The following is a 23,461-nucleotide window of genomic DNA, read 5'->3' on the forward strand; positions in this document are numbered from 1 at the left end:
CTGAGAGGGTTGAAATAGCAAACAGAAGGGTTGAGAGGATTGAAATAGCAAACAGAAGGGTTGAGAGGATTGAAATAGCAAACAGAAGAGTTGAGAGGGTTGAAATAGCAAACAGAAGGGCTGAGAGGGTTGAAATAGCAAACAGAAGGGTTGAGAGGGTTGAAATAGCAAACAGAAGGGTTGAGAGGTTTGAAATAGCAAACAGAAGGGTTGAGAGGTTTGAAATAGCAAACAGAAGGGTTGAGAGGTTTGAAATAGCAAACAGAAGGGTTGAGAGGTTTGAAATAGCAAACAGAAGGGTTGAGAGGTTTGAAATAGCAAACAGAAGGGTTGAGAGGGTTGAAATAGCAAACAGAAGGGTTGAGAGGCTTGAAATAGCAAACAGAAGGGTTGAGAGGTTTGAAATAGCAAACAGAAGGGTTGAGAGGTTTGAAATAGCAAACAGAAGGGTTGAGAGGTTTGAAATAGCAAACGGGAAGGTGCTAAATAGGGAAGTGCAATCAATGTATTTAACAGCAAACTTTAAACAGGAACCAAAACGCTTGTCTGATTCCAGTCAGTTCCGTCACATGGCCATTACACCAGGGGCCGGTGTCACACCAGGCAATATCCCTACTGAAATTAAGACACGTTTGGGTTTTAGTTAAATAATTAGTTCTTAAACAACTTGTCTTGACTTTCCTGGTGAAGGTTAGATATTTTATTACAACTGGAAACTAGATTTTGTTTAGTGTTTTGTTTCGTCTTGTCAGCATTTCTGTATTTTGTATTGCTGCCTGTCTGTGTTATCCTTAACACATTGCATGGACACCTTACCTTTTTCACAAGAGGATGCTTTGAAAGCTACAGTATTTGAATGCCGTTTTAAATCAAATTGATGACTTGCACAGCTGCACGTTACTAGTGGATTCCTAACATGCAATTGGGCAGATAAGGCACTGTTCAAAAGTATAGGGAATAGGGTGGCATTTTGGATGGATGGGCCGTGATCAAAAGTAGTGAGTTATGTTAGGGGGGCATTTTGGGTGGATGAGCCGTGATCAAAAGTAGTGAGTTATGTTAGGGGGCATTTTGGCTCGGGTCAAAAGTAGTGAGTTATGTTAGGGGGCATGTTGGCTCGGGTCAAAAGTAGTGAGTTATGTTAGGGGGAATGTTGGCTCGGGTCAAAAGTAGTGAGTTATGTTAGGGGGCATTTTGGCTCGGGTCAAAAGTAGTGAGTTATGTTAGGGGGCATGTTGGCTCGGGTCAAAAGTAGTGAGTTATGTTAGGAGGGCATTTTGGCTCGGGTCAAAAGTAGTGAGTTATGTTAGGGGGCATGTTGGCTCGGGTCAAAAGTAGTGAGTTATGTTAGGGGGCATTTTGGCTCGGGTCAAAAGTAGTGAGTTATGTTAGGGGGCATGTTGGCTCGGGTCAAAAGTAGTGAGTTATGTTAGGGGGCATGTTGGCTCGGGTCAAAAGTAGTGAGTTATGTTAGGGGGTATTTTGGCTCGGGTCAAAAGTAGTGAGTTATGTTAGGGGGCATTTTGGCTCTGGTCAAAAGTAGTGAGTTATGTTAGGGGGCATTTTGGCTCGGGTCAAAAGTAGTGAGTTATGTTTATTTTGGCTCGGGTCAAAAGTAGTGAGTTATGTTAGGGGGTATTTTGGCTCGGGTCAAAAGTAGTGAGTTATGTTAGGGGGCATTTTGGCTCTGGTCAAAAGTAGTGAGTTATGTTAGGGGGCATTTTGGGGGTCAAAAGTAGTGAGTTTTTAGGGGGCATGTTGGCTCGGGTCAAAAGTAGTGAGTTATGTTAGGGGGTATTTTGGCTCGGGTCAAAAGTAGTGAGTTATGTTAGGGGGCATTTTGGCTCTGGTCAAAAGTAGTGAGTTATGTTAGGGGGCATTTTGGCTCGGGTCAAAAGTAGTGAGTTATGTTAGGGGGTATTTTGGCTCGGGTCAAAAGTAGTGAGTTATGTTAGGGGGTATTTTGGCTCGGGTCAAAAGTAGTGAGTTATGTTAGGGGGCATTTTGGCTCTGGTCAAAAGTAGTGAGTTATGTTAGGGGGGCATTTTGGCTCGGGTCAAAAGTAGTGAGTTATGTTAGGGGGGCATTTTGGCTCGGGTCAAAAGTAGTTCACTATAAGCCTTAAAGGACTAGACTCTAGGCACTATTATCATGGTCAAGATCCCTCTAGCACAGTCACTGCAACCTGCCACGATGGTAAATTGTGTATTTCAGACACATGAACAGGTCCCAGCACTGAAACCCACACACACAGACAAACACACAGAAATACAAATCAACAACAGTTATTAATATGAATCATGGAGCTGGCAACACTAAGGTTGCAGGTTCAATTCCCACATTGGCTACATTTACTGAGTAAACAGTATGTGGTAAGAATAAGTGGCTTTTAGGATAGAGGCCCCTGCTGAAGTGGCTGAAGCACAGAGAGCAGTGTGAGACTGATTAAACCAGTCTTGGTGTGCGTGCGTGTGTATGGGTGTGTGTGTGTTAGCATCAGAGTCACTCTGTCATCCCATGGGATAAACGGTGCTCCTGAACCGCCCAGATTACTCCACCTCTCTCTGACAGGCTATAAATAGTGACACACCTCAACACACAGCCAGACACAGAGAGAATGGATACATAGCACCTTCTCAGTGATCACTAGAGCCACCAGATTATTACAGGATGCTATATTGATTACCAGATCATCCATCATAGCAATGTCACCTTTTATTCTAATTTCCAATGAACAGAGAATATATCAGTCCCTTATTTGTATAAAAATACCTGAACAGGAGATACAATGTGATTGATTCAGATGTCTTCCTGACATTCAGCTCTCAGAGAGAAAGGAGCAAGAGTGGACAGATACCTCTGTTAAACAAACCACAATGCACTGCTGACATCGCACTGCACTTTACTTTTAAAGGTCATTTCAATGACGTTGGGGGAGATTGCATTTGGGGTAAATGCAGTCGGCTAAAACATGAATTAAGTCAAGTGCAGTGGATGTCGGCTGTTTTGTTTGAATCCCTGCCCATGGGTTTCAGTGGTGCAGATATGGGTTTTGTTTGAATCCCTGCCCATGGGTTTCAGTGGTGCAGATATGGGTTTTGTTTGAATCCCTGCCCATGGGTTTCAGTGGTGCAGATGGGTTTTGTTTGAATCCCTGCCCATGGGTTTCAGTGGTGCAGATGGGTTTTGTTTGAATCCCTGCCTATGGGTTTCAGTGGTGCAGATAGGTTTTGTTTGAATGCCCATGGGTTTCAGTGGTGCAGATAGGTTTTGTTTGAATCCCTGCCCATGGGTTTCAGTGGTGCAGATGGGTTTTGTTTGAATCCCTGCCCATGGGTTTCAGTGGTGCAGATATGGGTTTTGTTTGAATCCCTGCCCATGGGTTTCAGTGGTGCAGATATGGGTTTTGTTTGAATCCCTGCCCATGGGTTTCAGTGGTGCAGATGGGTTTTGTTTGAATCCCTGCCCATGGGTTTCAGTGGTGCAGATGGGTTTTGTTTGAATCCCTGCCTATGGGTTTCAGTGGTGCAGATAGGTTTTGTTTGAATCCCTGCCCATGGGTTTCAGTGGTGCAGATAGGTTTTGTTTGAATCCCTGCCCATGGGTTTCAGTGGTGCAGATGGGTTTTGTTTGAATCCCTGCCCATGGGTTTCAGTGGTGCAGATGGGTTTTGTTTGAATCCCTGCCCATGGGTTTCAGTGGTGCAGATGGGTTTTGTTTGAATCCCTGCCCATGGGTTTCAGTGGTGCAGATGGGTTTTGTTCGCTAGTGAGAAAACATTTAAAAAACATGTTATAACAAAGTGTAACAAGGAGATACTACCTGAACATATCCAATTTGAACGCAAAATATTAGCATTTCTGCTAGTGTTTGCCACACTGGCACCACACTGGCAGAAATGCTGGGCCAACCCTGAAATGTTTTCATTTTTATTTGATAAATCCTATGAGAGAGACACACCTAGCTGGTTCTGTTTCAGTGTCTAGTCCCTAGCCCTTGACAATTTCTTATGCCCTTTTCTGTCGCAGACATAGATCAGAAGAACTGGATAGGTACGTGGAAGCAATATGTTCTCACCATTGAGTGTAAGGAAGGCTGAATGGCCGGGATTCAATCAAAAGCCTGCACTTTACTTTTAAAGGTAATTCACCTTGTGCCAACATCCACAGCATTTACCGTGAATGCGATCTCTGTGAACGTTGGGATATTGCCTTTAAAAGGTGCATTGCTGACTTTGACAACATCTAAAGTCCTTAGATTGTTTCAACATTCTCTGAGCCAGTCAGCTTATACATACTAGAATTCAATGCATGCCAAAAGTTTGATAGCTTAATTTAATACTGTATATGTTCTGGTATATTATTATTTTTTATATATAAAAGGTAATTTTGTGATGAAAATAAGAAAAATATACAATTGAGTCAATATACACAATAAATCAAATAATGAAAAAAGGACCAAATGAATCTTCATTTGAGAGTGATGAGCAAATGCATAAAGCCCAATACATAGGGAGTGTCCCAAATGGCACCCTATTCCCTTTATTGTGCACTATATAGGAAATAGCGTGCCATTTAGAACGCACTCATAGTGCCCTGTTACCTAGATACAGTGTTAGATCTACATTTTGTCCATAGTTTCACATTCTGTCTAATAGATATTCAATACTGTCTTTATATTATACACATATGATTGATTGGCCTTCTGTGAAGGATTGCATTATAACACAGTGATTAAGAGGCAAAGATTCAGAAAGCAAGAGACCTACTGTATACAGTGCCTTCAGAAAGTATTCACACCCCTTGACTAATTCCACATATTGTTGTATTACAGCCTGAATTCAAAATGGATTAAATATATTATTTTTCTCACTCATCTACACACAATAACCCATAATTACAAAGTGAAAACATGTTTTTAGAATTTGTTGCTAATTTAAAATGAAATACAGAATTATCTGATTTACATAAAATATTGACTCAAGGGTGTGAATACTTGTAGAAGCACCATTGGCAGAGATTACAGCTTTGAGTAGTCTTGGGTATGTCTACATCAGCTTTGCAGATCTGGATTTGGGGATTTTCTCCCATTCTTCCTTGATGATTTTTTGCTAGGCCAACATCTTTGCTGTCTCACGCTAGGGCAACTGAGAAGGACAGGACTGGACGGTCTGGGCCGGGATGGGACTAGACAGGATAAGACAGAACTGGACAGGATAAGACAGAATGGGACAGGATAAGACAGAACGGGACAGGACGGGTCCCAATACTCACAGAAACATTATTACTGGACCCTTGTTTCCAGGGTTTGGAACATCTATCTGAAATGTATTATGTAAATTATAATAGCATGATTTCATACGCACACACAGCTCACCATGCCCACTTTAAGGTGAGGAGACTGTGGGCTGCTGCACTGCCCACCAATCCTACATCTCAAGTCATTATTTTAATCAAGATAAATACAATACATGTTGGGGGTGGTTTAATTGGTTTCCTGTGTTCTGAGAATTAATGCCCTCTCACACCTATTGGTCTGACCTGTGTTAAAAGTACTATTTGAAATCTTTCAAATGCTTTGGGTGTTTGCTCTAGCCAGATGGGTAGGGTTTGCAGTTTTGAGACAGTTCTATTGGTCTATTAAGCAAGGCAAGCCCAATCAAGCACATATAGTATATTTGAAATGATTTCAAATAGTATTTAAACACAGCATCATGCTGACTGTGCAGTGAGAAGCGTACAACTGACTTGGAGAACACTGATTGACATTAATAAAATACAGTCTGGCTGTGATGAGGTTCTGTTCCAATACCCACATACAGTACTAATGTAACGGCTGTGAAACGGCTAGCTTAGTTAGCGGTGCGCGCTAAATAGTGTTTCAATCGGTGACGTCACTTGCTCTGAGACCTTGAAGTAGTGGTTCCCCTTGCGGCTTTTGTGGAGCGATGCGTAACGATGCTTCGAGGGTGACTGTTGTTGATGTGTGCAGAGGGTCCCTGGTTCGCGCCTGGGTATGGGCGAGGGGACGGCCTAAAGTTATACTGTTACACTAGCACACTACTAAGAGTGTAACAAGGTCTTGGACATATGTTCTAAGTGCTATATTAGTGTGGACATTGGAACATAGACTGAAAGACTCCAGTTTTAACTCTTGACAGTTTCAAGTGACAGTGCAGGGGGCAGGTTTTCCGGGGACCTATGTGAGACTTCTCCTCTTCCCTCTGTCCCGTTATCAACACTCTGAACTTTCCGCCTGATTCCAGGGAATGGTAATGGTTTTCTAAATGTTCTGATGGGATCAGATGGAGCCGAACGGAGTAGGAATGAAAAGGTTGGTGAGGATTTCAGGAGCGGAGCCGCCTAGCTGTCACCTTTCCCAATAGCATGGCAAGGGCACGCTCAGCCACGCCTCTCAGTCCTGTCCAACACAGTGCTAATCCAATCAGTAGGCTGGGATTTTTCACGCAGAAAAGAGGAGTAGGAGTAGAAAGAGGAGAAGGACAAGAGGAGAAGAAAGAAAGGAGGAAGAGGGGGTTGAGAAGGAGCGTTCAGCTTCATCCAGCTCAGAAGAGAACTGTCGGCTGTCTGTTCAGAAGTGCAAATAGTTCTACAACAGTAATACAATGTCATCAGCTCTGACAGGGAAGTCCCCAACTCAAACATTCATCTGCCCTTTCAAACAAACGTCTTGGCCATTTGTTTGAAAGGAGTTTTCTTTTTGGAGTTTTCTTTTTCTCCTCCTAGGGCCCTGTATAAAGTCTCGGTGAGTTAGTTGGATGGTTGGTCCAGTAAGTATAGCAGAGGAAGAGTAGGATGCATCCCAGGCAACATCAGCTCCCCAGGTAGCATGAAGCATCAGGTGATCAGCTTATAAAGACTGTACTGCACATATTGATTTGAGATATCGTCGATTATTGTGATCGATTCGATCCATGTCTATCCCTGATGATCATTAAGGAAGTGAGGGGAGCCCAGCCCCCTGTCCGTCTGTCTATCTGAGGTGGATGAAGGAGAAGGAAACGGGCTTGGTTGGATCCATAGATATCCATAGAACACGATAGTTCACCACATATGTTTGTCTGTCCGTCCTTATGTGTGGCAAGGTTTGAATACCCCACCCCTCTCTCTAAAATGTGGACTTGCTTACTCCCACTCATTTTTAAAAGCTTTGGATTGATGTAACTAAGCATATGCCATCAGCTTCCTTCATTCCTTCCCTTTAGATCCATGACGAACGAGCGAACGAGGGGTAGAGAATTTAACTGCAGACAGAGGGTGGTGTAGTGAGACTAGGGGGCAGAGATCATGGTTCAGGGGTCAGAGGTCAGGGGTGAAGGGTCACAAGGCCACAACAGTGCAGGGGTGTTTGAGTTTGCAGGGCAGCACCCCTCTGTTGAGCTGGTAGAACTCCACAAGGTGGATCAGGTCTGTGAACTTGGTGGAGCCGTCGTCCAGACTGAAGGACATCTGACCTTCCTCCTCACACTGTGAGAGAGAGGAGACAAGTGAGCTATTATACACATACAATACAGTTGAGAAGGAGGGGAGGAGATAGGATGTGAGGACAACTTGAGACCGAGCCAAAATGGATGAACAAGAAAGAAGAGGAACAGATTAGACGTAGAAATTAGAAATAAAGTTGATGAGTTGAAAGAATAAATAACTGACCGGTAGGATCTGGAAGTGTCTGATCTTCTGGTGGTGGCACAGGGTCAGGACAAACACCTTGGGGTTACTCTGACAGTCTCTCAGCAGGAACAACCTGAAAAACACACACAAACACACATCCAAAACAGTGTCAATTATGTGTGTACTAGGGTGGATGGATGGACAGATGGATGTACGACGGACAGAAGGATGGATGGATAATACAGCTTCTAAGTCTTACCCGTCTACTTGTCCTTGTTGCATGATCATCTTGTGGGACTCTTCTCTCCTGATGCGACCACGGAACCATAGCTGTGTTCTGTGGATCACTGAAAGACACAGCAAGATGAGGTAAAGGTAAAGTAGAAGGCATTTTTTAGTTATGAATGTCTAAACCCAACTCATGTCCAGTTTTAGACAGGCAGAGATACATACAGATAAGGAGTGGAATAGGAACTGCTCCTTTTTCCAATGACAAAGGTTCATAAAGATGTCGGGATTCAGATATGACGTCTTGATTTAGTACTATCTACATTGCCCCAATAAATCAGCACAATGTACTTTTGAGTATACATTGGCAGCGTCTTGGAGCTTAAATTGGGATCATGTATACTGTTCTAATGACGATACAAAAAAAAGAGTAACAGAGAGCAATGTACAATAAGGTGAACTTAGCAAATGATACTGATTGTGGTGCATGGGGGCCGGCATTTATATGCACCTCCGCTATTGTGTAACAATAAACTAAATGACTAAGCATTTACGAAGTTACTCTGTTGTTACTATTGTAATTATTACAGTGTTACTACCTAGATAGTGTAACGTGTAGGGTACCTGAGCTGAGAGAAGAGGGCTGGAAGGGGCTGGGGCTGCCAAGAGCCTTCATACGCTGACCCCGTTTCTGACGGCAGGGAAGATAACAAAGAAACAAAACATTTTAGATTGAAAGTGACAGAATTACACCTTTTTTTCCACAGACTCAGTCTCCCAAATCTTCCTCCCCCTTCTACTCCCCTCCTCACCCTCCATGTCTGTCCCTCCTCCACAGCGGCGCTCACTGCTTCCAGAGGGTTCTCTATGACGCGTCCCGTCCTGCCAGAGAAGTCCATGGCCACCAGAGAGTTCTCAGACACACTCCTCTACAGAGACGAGGATAGAGAACTTGTCTGAGCCATGCTACCATGCTCCAAAAGATCCTAGTCTGCTTGTCAAGGTAGATCAGGATAACGCTAACCAGTTGTCATAGAGTCGGAAATAAACATATAGGAGTCCTACCACAGGAGTAGAGAAATGTGGGACCGGAGACATCCTTTGCTGGGGACTCTTGTAGTTCTGATCCAGTAATATTCCATACTGTAAACACAGAACAACAACACAATAGAACAGTTACAGTTAGTCATTTAGCAGACGTGCTTATCCAGAGCCACTTAGAGACGCAATTTGGGTTAAGTGTCTTGCTCAAGAGCACATCAACATATTTTTCCCCTAGTCAGCTCAGGGATTTGAACCAGCAACGTTTCGGTTACTGGCCCAACGCTCCTAACTGCTAGGCTACCTCCCGCGTGTGTGTTCATGCATGTGTGTATGTACTGTACCTTTAAGAGTCTGAAGGCAGTCATCCAGCAGGTTCTGCTCTGTTCATCTTCGGCACACAGCATCCTCAGCTCCTTGCACTCACTCCTCACCTTACTGGGCTGTCAATCAAATAATCAGCCAATCACAGAGCCTTACTGGACTGTTCAAACAATATTTAGCTTGATTCTCTCGAATACTCACATTAAATAAGATATCCAAAGGATGATTTTACCAGTCTCCACCCTCCCTTATATCAGTCACTAGGCCACAACGACCACAACCCCCAACACCTGCACAGTCATACCTGGGGGTATGTGTGTGTGTGTGTGTGTGTGTGTGTCCTAGCAGGCCCTGTCCCAGTTTATCACACTAGGCTGATCCAGTATAACCTGGTTACCTCCAGTGAAAACCCCTGCAGAGGAAGTACAGTACAGTAATGTCTGTCTGTCTGTCTGCAGTGTTATGTGTGTGTGTCCCTCACCTTGATACAGAACGTGTAGTCTGCGGGGGCGTTGTGCAGCTTCCTCCCTGTTGTCACTGTGAACACACTACTGTCCTCCAGGTCTGACAACAACCGGAGGTGTCTGGGCTCCTAGAGAGTGGAGGAAGGAGGAAGGGGAGAGAGAGGGAGAGAGAGCAAGAGAGAGAGAGACAAAGTAGTGCTCCCTTAAAGCTTTGTGTCCAAACAACAAGGGCACTACCTAGGGAAAATAACCCTGATCTTCTTCCTACCTTGGACGATCCTTTAGTGGAGTAGTAAAGTCCAGAGCGTCTGAGGAACATGGAGAGTCTCTTCCAGGATTTCCTCCCTGATGCCTTCAGATAGAGGAACCCATGCACCTCCGGACAGCTGCTGGAGTTTAGGAAGTTCTGTTACCCCCCCAACACACACACAAACACAAACACAAACACAGGAGTGAGTAAGGACTGTGTGCTTGTGCATGTGTGTATGTTGAGGTGGGGATAGAGGTGTGTGTGTGTGTGTGTGTGTGTGTGTGTGTGTGTGTGTGTGTGTGTGTGTGTGTGTGTGTGTGTGTGTGTGTGTGTGTGTGTGTGTGTGTGTGTGTGTGTGTGTGTGTGTGTTGTGTGTGTGTGCGTGTGCGTGTAGTGTAAGAGTACTCCACCTGTAAGAGCTGTGAGTGGGGGATGGAGCCGTTAGATTCCTGACACCACGCCACCATCTGCTCCGGGAAGAAGTTCTGAAGAGAGAGAGAGGATGAAAGAAGAGAGAGGAAAATAAAAGGAGAGAGAAAAACAGAATGAGAGAAGAGAGCAAAATACTTCAGGGACTTCAGTATCACATTAGTGAACCACTAATAGTAGTCGAGAGAGAGGATAGGGGGGAGAGAGAGAGATGGAGAGAGAGGACAGGGGAGAGAGAGAGAGATGGAGAGAGAGAGAGAGGACAGCGAGAGAGTGATCCAGAGTAGATGCAGTATGATCTCACCCCCTGACGTAATCCCTTGGTGAGCGCACCCATGCAGGCACACGCGCACAAACACCCCTCTTAGTGTGATTGACATGGTAGTTTTACTGTAGTCATTACCACAGCACTGAGGTGAGGTCACTCCCTCTTACTGAATCACCTCGGGCAGTGTGTGTGTGTGTGTGTGTGTGTGTGTGTGTGTGTGTGTGTGTGTGTGTGTGTGTGTGTGTGTGTGTGTGTGTGTGTGTGTGTGTGCGTTTGTGTGTGTGTGTGTTTTTGTTTGCAACAGTGTGTATGTGTGTGCGACGGAGTGTGCAGAGGACTCACCAAGGGATTCCTGAAGAACTCATACTTGTCATAGTTCTTCCTGAAGAGGAATTTACTGTCACTGGGCATAGAGGCTTGAACCTGAACCACCAACTCATGGTCCTCCAGACAACGCTCTGCAGAGAGGAGGGGAGGAAGAGGGAGAATAGAGAGGAAGAGGGAGAGATCAGACATTAGCCCATTTATTTGCATTGCTACAGTTAGTTATCATACTTTGTTTCCAGTTTTTGAGTGAGGGTACCCTGGAAAAGAGATCAGGGAAGCCCATGGTAGGGATGCTGTGAGACTTGAGGGGAAAGAGAGAGGGGGAGGGGTGTAGTGAGAGAAAGAGAGAGAAAGAAAGAGAAACAGAGATGGAGAGAGAAAGGACAGCAGGACTTGGCATTGCAGTAGAATGATGTCATGTATTTAACTTGATTGCATAGAGAAACCAGCCCAGTTTCCCTGTCCTCTCCCTCTCCTGTTACTCTCCCTCCCACCCTCCTTTTTCTCTCTACCTCTCACTTCTTCCCTCCATAACTCCTCCTCCCTGTCAAAAAAACAGTCCTGGCAGGAGAATTTCCTGTTGAAGTAGAGGGAGAGAGCTGATTGGCTGAGCTTTCAGGGGGCTCGACCAACATAGCTCTGTGATTGGCTGTTTGCTGCATTGGCCTAATACTGACATCCTGCCTCAGCACCCTTCCCCCTCTCCCTCTCTCTACTTTCTCCACCCTCCCTTTCACTGTTCTCTTCTCACATTCCATCTCTCCCATACAATTTTTCCAGAAACGACAATGATCTACCAAGTATAAACCAGTCTTCTATCACAGTAACATTCAGTAGAAATAGGAACGCTAATTGGAAACTATATAGAGAATAAGAGGGAAGAAACAAAACTACACTACCCTAGTCTAGTAGGGTCAGATGTTGTAACCAGTCCTATTGGACTCCCATAGTATTTTCTCCTACAGGATTTTTAAAAATCCTTTAGGATAACTCCTATAGGATTATATTCTATAGCATAAGATTAATCATAATGGATAGTTTCCAAAATCTGATAGGATTTTTTTTGACTAGGGTAAAGAGGTCATAAAAGGTAGAACAGAAGTGTGGATTGTATGTGATTGAAACTTTTAGGTAACTATGATCTGTATGCTTCCCCAACCTTAATACACTCCACGCAGAGGCACACACCAGATGCAGGCATGCATGCACACGCACGTACACACATACATACACACACTGACCCTCATATCAGCCACCACCTCCACCACCTTTCCTGCTCCATCGCCACTGTACAACTTGAAGATCTGGACACAGGACTTTTTACTCTCCCTCCCTCCATCATCCCTCCCTCCGTCTCCCCCTATTCTGTTCCTCCATCTCTGTACCTCTCCCTATTTTCTTCTTCCCTCTCGACCCTCATACTCCCTCCCTCTCTCCCTCTTCCTCCATCTCTCCACCTCTCACTTTCTCCCTCCGTAACTCCTCCCCCGTGTCAAAGAACAGTCAGAAATAATTCTAGTTTGTATAAAGAACTGAAGTTGAGGGTCTGTTAGACCCTTTTTACTTTCCCTATTTGTATGTTCTCCTTTCCCTCTCTCTTGATCTTGAGGTAGAGATCACATGATGGGACTCCAGCTGATTGGAGACCCTTGGTCACACGCACACACACACACACACACGCATACACGCAGTGCTCAAACTCAGTTTCTATTCAAAAAAAAGGATTGCGCCCATACCATGCCTCAGTGCTGGCTAACACAAAGCTCAAGGTGTGTGTGTGTGTGTGTGTGTGTGTGTGTGTGTGTGTGTGTGTGTGTCTGCGCCTCTCTGTCCTTGCAGGGGAATTTCCTGTTGAAGTAGAGGGAGAGATCTGATTGGCTGAGCTGTCTGGGGGCTCGACCAACGTAATTCTGCGATTGGCCATTTGCTGCATTGGCCTGATACTGACACCCCGCCTCAGCCCCCTTCCCCCTCTTCCTCTCTCTACTTTCTCCACTCTCCCTTTCTCTGCTCTCTTCTCACATTCCATCTCTCCCATACAGTTTTTCCAGAAATGACAATCTACCAAGTATAAAACGGTCTTCTATCCCAGTAACAGTCAGTAGAAATAGGAACGCTTGGTGAAAACTATACTGTATAGAGAATAAAAGAGAAGAAACAAAACTACTCTACTCTAGTAAAAACGTCCTATAGGACAAGTGATTTTTTTTCAATAGAATCCTATATAATTCTCACAATCCTATAGGATTTTGCGTCACCTCTACTGTTTGAATTCTACTGGACTACTGTTTTCCTATTGGAAATAAAAAGTAATCATCTTGGATCCTATAGGATTCTTGCAGTTCTATAGGATTCTTGACCCTATTTAATTCTTACAAACCTATAGGATTTTGTATCAACTCTATCAGAATTGGACTACTTATTTTCCAATGTGAAATCAAAAGTAATTCCATTGGAACCTCTCGTATTTTTTTTACTTTGTATTTTTATTCAATTTTTTAAACAATACAAAACATGCACATGCAAACACTCATCAACATCTACCACATTCCCCTTGCCCAGACCCACCTGCTCACATCTCCCATCTCCAGCACCCATCACTCTCCGCCACATGGCCTCAAACGGCACCATTTTATTTCTCTCCATCGACCATGCACTTTCAACATTTAGATAATGAAGCATTTGACCTTTCCATTGTGGAGGATGGAGGATTGGTTGATTTCCAGTTTTTAAGTATGTTTTTCCTGCTCATTGATGAGAAGAGTATCGTCCAGCCCATCGGGTATCTCACTGCACCCTCATATGCCATGTCTTGAAAGATGCAGACAGACAGATTAAAAGTACATTTATTCTACATTCTCTTGAAGGATTTTGTTAGCCCAATCAGAATCATATTATAACTTTTTTTCTTAATTGAACCCATTCAATTATAATTTGTTGTCCTTAGTTCCAGCACAATACAACAACATTAATTACCACATTTTCGTTGATCGGAAACAACAGTTCTATATTAATTTCTGTTTTATTCACCTGTGAGAAAGCATGTCCCTTTAAGAGTGATTGATGATGTCACAACTAGCACGAGCCTGCAGTTTTAATTTGAACTTCTTAAGGCTAGGCGTCCCGCTAGCGGGATACCTGTCGACAGCTTCCGGTGAAATTGGAGGGCCGCAATTCAAATAAAAATGATGGATAAAAATGATGGATATTAAACATTTAGGTACATACAAGTATGTTATATCGGGTAAAAGCTTAAATTCTTGTTAATCTAACTGCATGTCATGTGATTGTTTAAGGACGGTGCCCCACATCAAAATATTTTTTAACCAGCACAAGTTTCATAAATTCACAAATAGCGATTAAATATTCACTTACTTTTTGAAAATCTTCCTCTGATTTGCAATCCAAAGGGTCCCAGCTACAAAATTATTGGTTGTTTTGTGAGATAAAATCCTTCTTTATATCCCAAAAAGTCAGTTTAGTTGGTGCCATCGATTTGAGTAATCCACTCGTTCAACATACAGAGAAAGGAATCCGAAAAGCTACGGCTAAACTTTGATAAAACAAGTCTAAATACATATCTATTTAATCCTCAGGTACCCTAAAATGTAATTAAACTATAATATTTCATACGGAAAGAAGTATGTTCAATAGGAAATCAAAATTAACAGGTGCGCGTCCTCTTTGTCACGCACACACAGACTGATTGCCAACTCTGACTCCCAGTAATAAAACTCAAAATTCTTCCTCGATTGGGAAGAAACAAGCCTGAGACCTTGAACAGAGACTGTTGACATCTAGTGTAAGCCATAGGGATTGTAATCTGGGAGCTGGATTTGGATATGATTTGGATACGTTCCATTGGAAGAGCATGGGCTCTTCCCCCCCAAAAATTATTGTTGGTTTTTCTTTGGATTTTCTCCTATCATATCTATTGTGTTATAGTCTCATACATTATTTTAACATTTCTACACATTTCAAAGTGTTTTATATCCAGTGCCACCAATTATATGCATATCCTGGCTTCTGGGCCTGAGTAACAGGCAGTTTACTTTGGGCACGTCAGTCAGGCGGAAATTCAGAAAAAAGGACCCTAGCCCTAGTCTAACTCTCATGTTGAGCTCGCCACTGGTGGCGATTGTCTAACATCTCCGGTTGTCTAACATTATTATTTACCATTTTATCCTTCACTGTGCATGAATGCAAGAACTGTGAGTACTGTGAGTACAGAGTACATTTTCCTTATGTTTCCTGATAAAGTTGTCAATGTTTTAGACATATTTTCATCATTGTAGAATATTTTATGCACTTGTTTTTATGCTAGCAAAGAAACTACTGTTAGGCACATTTTGCCAATCAGCTGACTAGCTACAATATATATGCAAAAGTATGTGGACACCACTTCAAATTAGTGGATTCGGGAGCCCCACGTAATAGGATGCAACCTTTCCAACAAGTCATTTTGTAACATTTCGGCCCTGCTAGAGCTGCCCCGGTCAACTGTAAGTGCTGTTATTGTGAAGTGGAAACGTATAGGAGCAACAATGGCTCAGCCGTGAAGTGGTAGGCCACACAGGCTCAAAGAACGGGGCCGCTGAGTGTGTAAAATTAATCTGTCCTCAGTTGCAACAATCACTACCGAGTTCCAAATTGCCTCTGGAAGCAACGTCAGCACAATAACTGTTTGTTGAGAGCTTCATGAAATGGTTTTCCATGGCAGCCACGCACAAGCCTAAGATCACCATGCGCAATGCCAAGTGTCAGCAGCAGTGGTGTAAAGCTCGCCGCCATTGGACTCTGGAGCAGTGGAAACACATTCTCTGGAGTGATGAATTCCACTTCACCATATGGCAGTCCGATGAACTAATCTGTGTTTGGCAGATGCCAGGAGAACGATACCTGCCCCAATGCATAGTGCTCACTGTAAAGTTTGGTCTGGGGCTGTTTTTCATGGTTCGGGCTAGGCCCCTTAGTTCCAGTGAAGGGAAATCTTAATGCTACAGCATACAATGACATTATAGATGACTCTGTGCTTCCAACTTTGTGGCAACAGTTTGAGGAATGCCCTTTCCTGTTTCAGCATGATAATGCTCCCGTGCACAAAGCGAGGTCCATACAGAAATGGTTTATTGAGGTCGGCATGGAAGAACTTGACTGGCCTGCACAGAGCCCTGACCTTAACCCCATCGAACAACTTTGGGATGAATTAGGACTGCGACCCAGGCCTAATCGCCCAACATCAGTGCCCAACATCACTAATGCTCTTATGGTTGAATGGAAACAAGTCCCCCCAGCAATGTTCCAGCATCTAGTGGAAAGCCTTCTCAGAAGAGTTATAGCAGCAAACGGGGGACCAACTCCATCTTAATCCCCATGATTTTGCACCTGTTCAACGAGCAGGTGTCCACATGCTTTTGCTCATGTAGTGTAGCTAACTAGGTAAGTTGTAGCCATCTGTATGTTGTTTTTGAGTCATTGTATTATCATAGCAGATGAGAAATGTGTTTTTTTGTTTGTTTATATGTGCCTTATTATATGCAAGTGAACCCCACTTTCATGATTCCTGGTAGACCCCTAGTAGAAAAACCTGATCACATTTTGGAACCAGTCCTATTGGAATCCCATGGAATTCTTCTTCATTTTTATATATATTTTGTGTTCTCCTTTCCCTCTCTCTTGATCTTGAGGTAGAGATAACATGATGGGACTCCAGCTGATTTGGAGACACATAGTCAGTCAGACAGTCAGTCAGTCAGACAGTCAGTCAGTCAGTCAGTCAGTCAGTCAGTCAGTCAGTCAGTCAGTCAGTCAGTCAGTCAGTCAGTCAGTCAGTCAGTCAACAGTCATCAGTCACAGTCAGTCAGTCAGTCAGTCAGTCAGTCAGTCAGTCAGTCAGACTCAGTCAGCAGCGTGTCAGTCAGTCAGTCAGTCAGAGTCAGAGTCAGTCAGTCAGTCAGTCAGTCAGTCAGTCAGTCAGTCAGTCAGTCAGTCAGTCAGCAGTCAGTCAGTCAGTCAGTCAGTCAGTCAGAGTCAGTCAGTCAGTCATCAGTCAATCAGTCAGTCAGTCAGTTCAGTCAGTCAGTCAGTCACCGAGTCAGTCAGTCAGTCAGTCAGTCAGTCAGTCAGCAGTCAGTCAACTGTCAGTCAGTCAGTCAGTGAGTCAGTCAGTCAGTCAGTCAAACTTACAGTATCTATTCTCAAGTCAAGTCAGTGGTCAGTTCAGTCAGTCAGTCAGTCACAGTCAGTCAGTCAGTCTTCAGTCAGTCAGTCAGTCAGTGGCTAGTCACATGTCAGTCAGTCAAGTCAGCAGTCAGTCAGTCAGTCAGTCAGTCTCAGTCAGTCAGTCAGTCAGTGTCAGTCAAGTGTCAGTCAGTCAGTCAGTCAGTCAGTCAGTCAGTCAGTCAGTCAGTCAGTCAGTCAGTCAGTCAGTCAGTCAGTCAGTCAGGTCAGTCAGTCAGTCAGTGTCAGCTGTCTGGGGTCAGTCAGTCAGTCAGTCAGTGATCAGTCAGTCAGTCAGTCAGTCAGTCAGTCAGTCAGTCAGTCAGTCTTCCCAGTCAGTCAGTCAGTCAGTCAGTCAGTCAGTCAGTCAGTCAGTCAGTCAGTCAGTCAGTCAGTCAGTGTCAGTCATCAGTCAGTCATCCTGTCTCTGCTCAGTCATCAGCCAGTCAGTTCAGTCAGTCTTTCCAGTCAATCAGTCAGTCAGTTTCCAGTAAAGTTGTCAGTCAGTCAGGTCAGTCAGTCAGTCAGTCAGGTCAGTCAGCAGTCAGTCAGTCAGTCAGTCAGTCTCAGTCAGGTCAGTCAGTCAGTCAGTCAGTCAGTCAACAGTCAGTCAGTCAGTCAGTCAGTCAGTCAGTCAGTCAGTCAGTCAGTCAGTCAGTCAGTCAGTCAGACAGTCAGTCAGTCAGTCAGTCAACTCAGTCAGTCAAACAGTCAGTCAGTCAGTCAGTCAGTCAGTCAGTCAGTCAGTCAGTCAGTCAGTCAGTCTTTCAGTCAGTCAGTCATGTCAGTCAGTCTCAGTCAGTCAGTCAGTCAGTCAGTCAGGTCAGTCAGTCAGTCACAGAAAGTGGATTTTAGGTCAGTCAGTCAGTCAGTCAGTCAGTCAGTTTCTCAGTCAGTCAAGTCACAGAGCAGAGCACAGTCAGTCAGTCAGTCAGTCAGTCAGTCAGTCAGTCACAGTCAGTCAGAATTAGGACTGTCAGTCGACCCAGTCTAATCGTCCTGTCAGTCAGTCAGTCAGTCCAAGTCAGGTCAGTGTCAGTCTCAGTATGGTCAGTCAGTCAGCGTCAGTCAGTCAGTCATCAGTCAGAGTCAGTCAGTCAGTCAGTCAGTCAGTCCCAGTCAGTCAGTCAGTCAGTCAGTCTCAGTCAGTCAGTGGTCAGTCTCAGTCAGTCAGTCAGTCAGTTCAGTCAGTGTCGTCAGCCGTCAGTCAGTCAGTCCAGTCAGTCAGTCAGTCAGTCAGTCAGTCACAGTCAGTCCAGTCAGTCAGTCAGTCAGTCCAGTCAGTCAGTCAGTCAGTCAGTCAGTCAGTCAGTCAGTCAGTCAGTCAGTCAGTCACAGTCAGTCAGTCAGTCAGTCAGTCAGTCAGTCAGTCAGTCAGTTTCAGTCAGCAGTCAGTCAGTCAGTCAGTCAGTCAGTCAGTCAGTCAGAGTCAGCCGCAGGTCAGTTCATCAGTCAGTCAGTATCAGTCAGTCTCATCAGTCAGTCAGTCAGTCAGTCAAGTCAGTCAGTCAGTCAGTCAGTCAGCAGTCAGTCTCAGTCAGTCAGTCAGTCAGTTTCAGTCAGTCAGTCATCAGTCAGTCAGGTCAGTCAGTCAGTCAGTCAGCAGATCAGTCAGTCAGTCAGTTTCACAGTCAGTCAGTTGTTCAGCCAGTCAGTGTGTCAGTCTTCAGTCAGTCAGTCAGTCTGTCAAGTCAGTCAGTCAGTCAGCCCTCAGTCAGTCAGTCAGTCAGTCAGTCAGTCAGTCAGTCAACCAGTCAGTCAGTCAGTCAGTGGAACCAGTCAGTCAGTCAGTCAGTCAAAGTCATGGTCAAGTCTTCTTCAGTTTTCAGTCAGTCATCATAGTCAGTCAGTCAGTCAGTCAGTCAGTCAGTCAGTCAGTCAGTCAGTCAGTCAGTCAGTCAGTCAGTTCAGTCAGTCAGTCAGTCAGTCAGTTCAGTCAGAGTCAGTCAGTCAGTCATGTCAGTCAGTTCACAGTCAGTCAGCTCAGTCAGTCAGTCAGTCAGTCAGTCAGTCAGTCAGTCAGTCAGTCAGTCAGTCAGTCAGTCAGTCAGTCAGTCAGTCAGTCAGTCAGTCAGTCAGTCAGTCAGTCAGTCAGTCAGTCAGTCAGACAGTCAGTCAGTCAGACAGTCAGTCAGTCAGTCAGTCAGACAGACAGACAGACAGACAGACAGACAGACAGACAGACAGACAGACAGACAGACAGACAGACAGACAGACAGACAGACAGACAGACAGACAGACAGACAGACAGACAGACAGACAGACAGACAGACAGACAGACAGACAGACAGACAGACAGACAGACAGACAGACAGACAGACAGACAGACAGACAGACAGACAGACAGACAGACAGACTGTGCTAAAACTTACAGTATCTATTCTCAAAAAGGATTAAGCCCATACCTTGCTTCAGTGCTGGCTAACATGGAGCTCAAGGTGTCTGTATATCTGCGCCACTCTGTCCTGGCGTCTGGCAGAGAAATGTCCTGTTTAAGTAGAGGGAGAGAGCTGAGCTGTCTGGGGGCTCGACCAACGGCTGATACTGACACTCACCTCAGCACCCTTCCCCCTCTCCTTCTCTCTACTTTCTCCATCCCTCCCTTTCTCTGCTCTCATCTCACATTCCATCTTTCCAATACAGTTTTTCCAGAAATGACGATGCTCTACCTAGTATAAACCAGTCTTCTATCCCAGTAACAGTCAGTACGAATAGGAAATAGGAAAACAGGATAGCGAATAAGAGGGAAGAAACTCACCTAAAAGTCATAAAAGGTAGAACAGAAGTGTGGATTTTATGTTGTTGAAGTTTTTAGGTAGCTAAGATCTTCCCCAACCTTAACACGCTTGATGCACATACCCACACACACCAGACAGACCCACACACAAGCACACACCGAGGCCCAGTAGTGGGTGATGCTCCACCAGGCTCCAGCTGTTGTCGTCCAGACAGTGGCTCCTATAGACCAGGAACTGACACACGTCTCTGGCCCTCATATCAGCTGGCACCTCCACCACATTCCCTGCGCCATCTTCACTGTACACCTTGATGATCTGTATACACACGCACACACACACACACACAGAGAGAGAGAGAGAAATATTATATTAATATAAAAACATGAATATGATCATTATAAAAGACACAGTCCCTGCCCCATCATCACTGTTCACCTTTATTAGAATAAAGGGTCACAAAATACATTTACAGTCATTACAAACAGGCCACTGTGAAGAGTAGCTGAAACGTTAAGGGCCGGTTAACAGTTAAGGGCCCGTTAAGCCTAGCCGTTCCTTCTGAACACAAACTGTAACACTGCAGCTATACTGCATTATGATGCTGTTATAACACATTGTAAGACTTCTCATAAGCATGACTGTCTGCCTTATGTCTTATTACCATGCCATAATAATCCGGACTCATTTTGAGTGAGTTGAAATGTTAATGAAACAGGGTTGGTTTCCTGGACACAGATCAAGCCTATCCCTGATCAATAGAGATTCTCCACACTGGTCTTTTAGGTCCAGGACTTAGTCTGGGTTGGGGAAACAGAGACACAGTAGGACTGTTACTGTTACTGTTACTGTTACTGACACACACACACACGCACACGCACACACACACACATTAGATGGTTGAATCCGGCTCCTGTGGTACAACTTTCTGATCTGTAAGTGAGGATATCCTCGAACGCGGACCATGACTGTACGTTTATCATCTAAAAACCACTGTTCAACCTTTAACACACGCTCCTGAACATACACATTTACCAATATACCTGAGATATATTGTACACACCATACATACACACCTCTGAGATATACGCACTAAACATTCTGACAATATACATACATTCACCTAAACATATACAATACTCACACTTAAAAATACACATATGCACTTAACGATGTACACACAAATACTCACGTTTCAAAATCACACCCACTTAGACATTTATTAATTGACATACATACATATATATCTATCTTCTTTCTCCCAGCAGGGAAGTGTGTGTGTGTGCATGTGTGTGAGCATGTGAGAGAGAGGGTGTGCTGTATGTCTGCAGAAAATGTTATTTCAATCATTCAACGTTTTATCCCCAAACCCATCAAAACATATCGTAGAGAATCACACGACACTTGAAACAACTCCACAGAAGAACACAGAATCACACGACACTAGAAACAACTCCACAGAAGAACACAGAGTCACACGACACTTGAAACAACTCCACAGAAGAACACAGAATCACACGACACTAGAAACAACTCCCCAGTAGAACACAGAATCACACGACACTAGAAACAACTCCACAGTAGAACACAGAATCACACGACACTAGAAACAACTCCACAGTAGAACACAGAATCACACGACACTAGAAACAACTCCCCAGTAGAACACAGAATCACACGACACTAGAAACAACTCCACAGTATCACACGACACTAGAAACAACTCCACAGTAGAACACAGAATCACACGACACTAGAAACAACTCCACAGTAGAACACAGTATCACACGACACTAGAAACAACTCCACAGTAGAACACAGAATCACACGACACTAGAAACAACTCCACAGTATCACACGACACTAGAAACAACTCCACAGTATCACACGACACTAGAAACAACTCCACAGTAGAACACAGAGAATCACAGGAAATCAAAAATGACGCCAAGGCTCTCTCTGCCTCCTCCGGCCCCCGTGCAGAGAACACAAAGGGTACAAACTAGAAAGGAGACACCAGAAACAAAATCAAAATATTCTTGCCTCTCATAGTAGTTTGAGAACATTTCTAAATGTGGAATGTCATCACCACTAAAGCTATACACACAGACACACACACAACAAACCCTACCCACTACACACACATATGCTTACCTCTACAGCCTGAAAGAGGCAACAGTCAGGAGAGCACGATGGCATTTTCACACTGAGCCTTACTCTGCTGAGACAGAGAGAGGAAGAGAGAGAAAGAGGGAGGGATAGGGGAGGGAGGGGAAGAGAGGGAGGGACAGAGGAGGGAGGGGAAAGGAGTGGAAGAGAGGGAAGGACAGAGGAGGGAGGGGAAAAGAGTGAAAGAGAGGGAGGGATAGGGGGGAGGGAGGGAGGGGAAGAGAGGGAGGGACAGAGGAGGGGGAAAGGAGTGGAAGAGAGGGAGGGATAGAGGAGGGAGGGGAAAAGAGTGGAAGAGAGGGAGGGATAGGGGAGGGAGGGGAAGAGAGGGAGGGACAGAGGAGGGAGGGGAAAGGAGTGGAAGAGAGGGAGGGACAGAGGAGGGAGGGGAAAAGAGTGGAAGAGAGGGAGGGATAGGGGAGGGAGGGGAAGAGAGGGAGGGATAGGGGAGGAGGGGAAAGGAGTGGAATAGAGGGAGGGATAGGGGAGGGAGGGGAAAGGAGTGGAAGAGAGGGAGGGATAGGGGAGGGAGGGGAAAGGAGTAGAAGAGAGGGAGGGATAGGGGAGGGAGGGGAAAGGAGTGGAAGAGAGGGAGGGATAGGGGAGGGAGGGGAAAGGAGTGGAAGAGAGGGAGGGATAGGGGAGGGAGGGGAAAGGAGTGGAAGAGAGGGAGGGACAGGGGAGGGAGGGGAAAGGAGTGGAAGAGAGGGAGGGATAGGGGAGGGAGGGGAAAGGAGTGGAAGAGAGGGAGGGATAGGGGAGGGAGAGGAAGAGAGGGCGGGATAGGGGAGGGAGAGGAAGAGAGGGCGGGATAGGGGAGGGAGGGGAAAGGAGTGGAAGAGAGGGAGGGATAGGGGAGGGAGGGGAAAGGAGTGGAAGAGAGGGAGGGATAGGGGAGGGAGGGGAAAGGAGTGGAAGAGAGGGAGGGATAGGGGAGGGAGGGGAAAGGAGTGGAAGAGAGGGAGGGATAGGGGAGGGAGGGGAAAGGAGTGGAAGAGATGGAGGGATAGGGGAGGGAGGGGAAAGGAGTGGAAGAGAGGGAGGGATAGGGGAGGGAGGGGAAAGGAGTAGAAGAGAGGGAGGGACAGAGGTAAATAGAACACGAGAGAGGCAGAGGGAGAAGGAGAGAGGGATGGGACATAGAAATAGAACAAGGAATATGGGTGAGGGAGAGAGAGAGGGAGAAAGACAGGGAGAGAGAGAGGGAGAGAGTGAGGGGGAGCGACAGGGAGAGAGACAGGGAGAGAAACAGGGAGAGAGAGAGGGAGAGAGTGAGGGGGAGAGAAAGTGAGAAGGCGAGAGAGATTGAGAGAGTCCTTCCTCTTGTGCTGGGCAGGATAATGCCTGAATGCTACTCTCTTTATGACTCAGCCAGT

At 45.1% G+C, this 23,461-nt stretch overlaps 1 protein-coding gene across 1 annotated transcript; it reads right to left on the minus strand.

Annotated features, from left to right (window-relative positions):
• Positions 1–4,881: 4,881 nt before the first annotated feature.
• LOC112238316 (growth factor receptor-bound protein 10-like) lies at positions 4,882–20,734 on the minus strand. The gene is made up of 13 exons (XM_042314436.1): positions 20,581–20,734; positions 20,078–20,234; positions 10,978–11,093; positions 10,349–10,423; positions 9,957–10,094; positions 9,706–9,816; positions 9,245–9,343; positions 8,925–9,002; positions 8,672–8,788; positions 8,484–8,550; positions 7,891–7,978; positions 7,671–7,764; positions 4,882–7,487 (listed from the first exon to the last, which is right to left on the minus strand). Exons 1-13 carry the CDS (start codon positions 20,602–20,604, stop codon positions 7,341–7,343), a joined length of 1,311 nt encoding a protein of 436 aa, XP_042170370.1. The 5' UTR covers positions 20,605–20,734; the 3' UTR covers positions 4,882–7,340.
• Positions 20,735–23,461: the final 2,727 nt, after the last annotated feature.

This window comes from Oncorhynchus tshawytscha, unplaced genomic scaffold (genome assembly GCF_018296145.1).
Source record: "Oncorhynchus tshawytscha isolate Ot180627B unplaced genomic scaffold, Otsh_v2.0 Un_contig_4844_pilon_pilon, whole genome shotgun sequence".
NCBI lineage: Eukaryota > Metazoa > Chordata > Actinopteri > Salmoniformes > Salmonidae > Oncorhynchus > Oncorhynchus tshawytscha.

What these genes read in the sequence shown, in the direction of transcription:
- LOC112238316 (XM_042314436.1), bottom strand. Translation starts at nt 20,604, where the DNA reads ATGAGTCCGGATTATTATGGCATG. An exon ending in AGTTCTTCAGGAATCCCTTG is followed by an intron (nt 10,424 to 10,977) that starts GTGAGTCCTCTG and finishes CTCTCTCTTCAG; the next exon opens with AACTTCTTCCCGGAGCAGAT. An exon ending in CCCACTCACAGCTCTTACAG is followed by an intron (nt 10,095 to 10,348) that starts GTGGAGTACTCT and finishes GGGGGGTAACAG; the next exon opens with AACTTCCTAAACTCCAGCAG.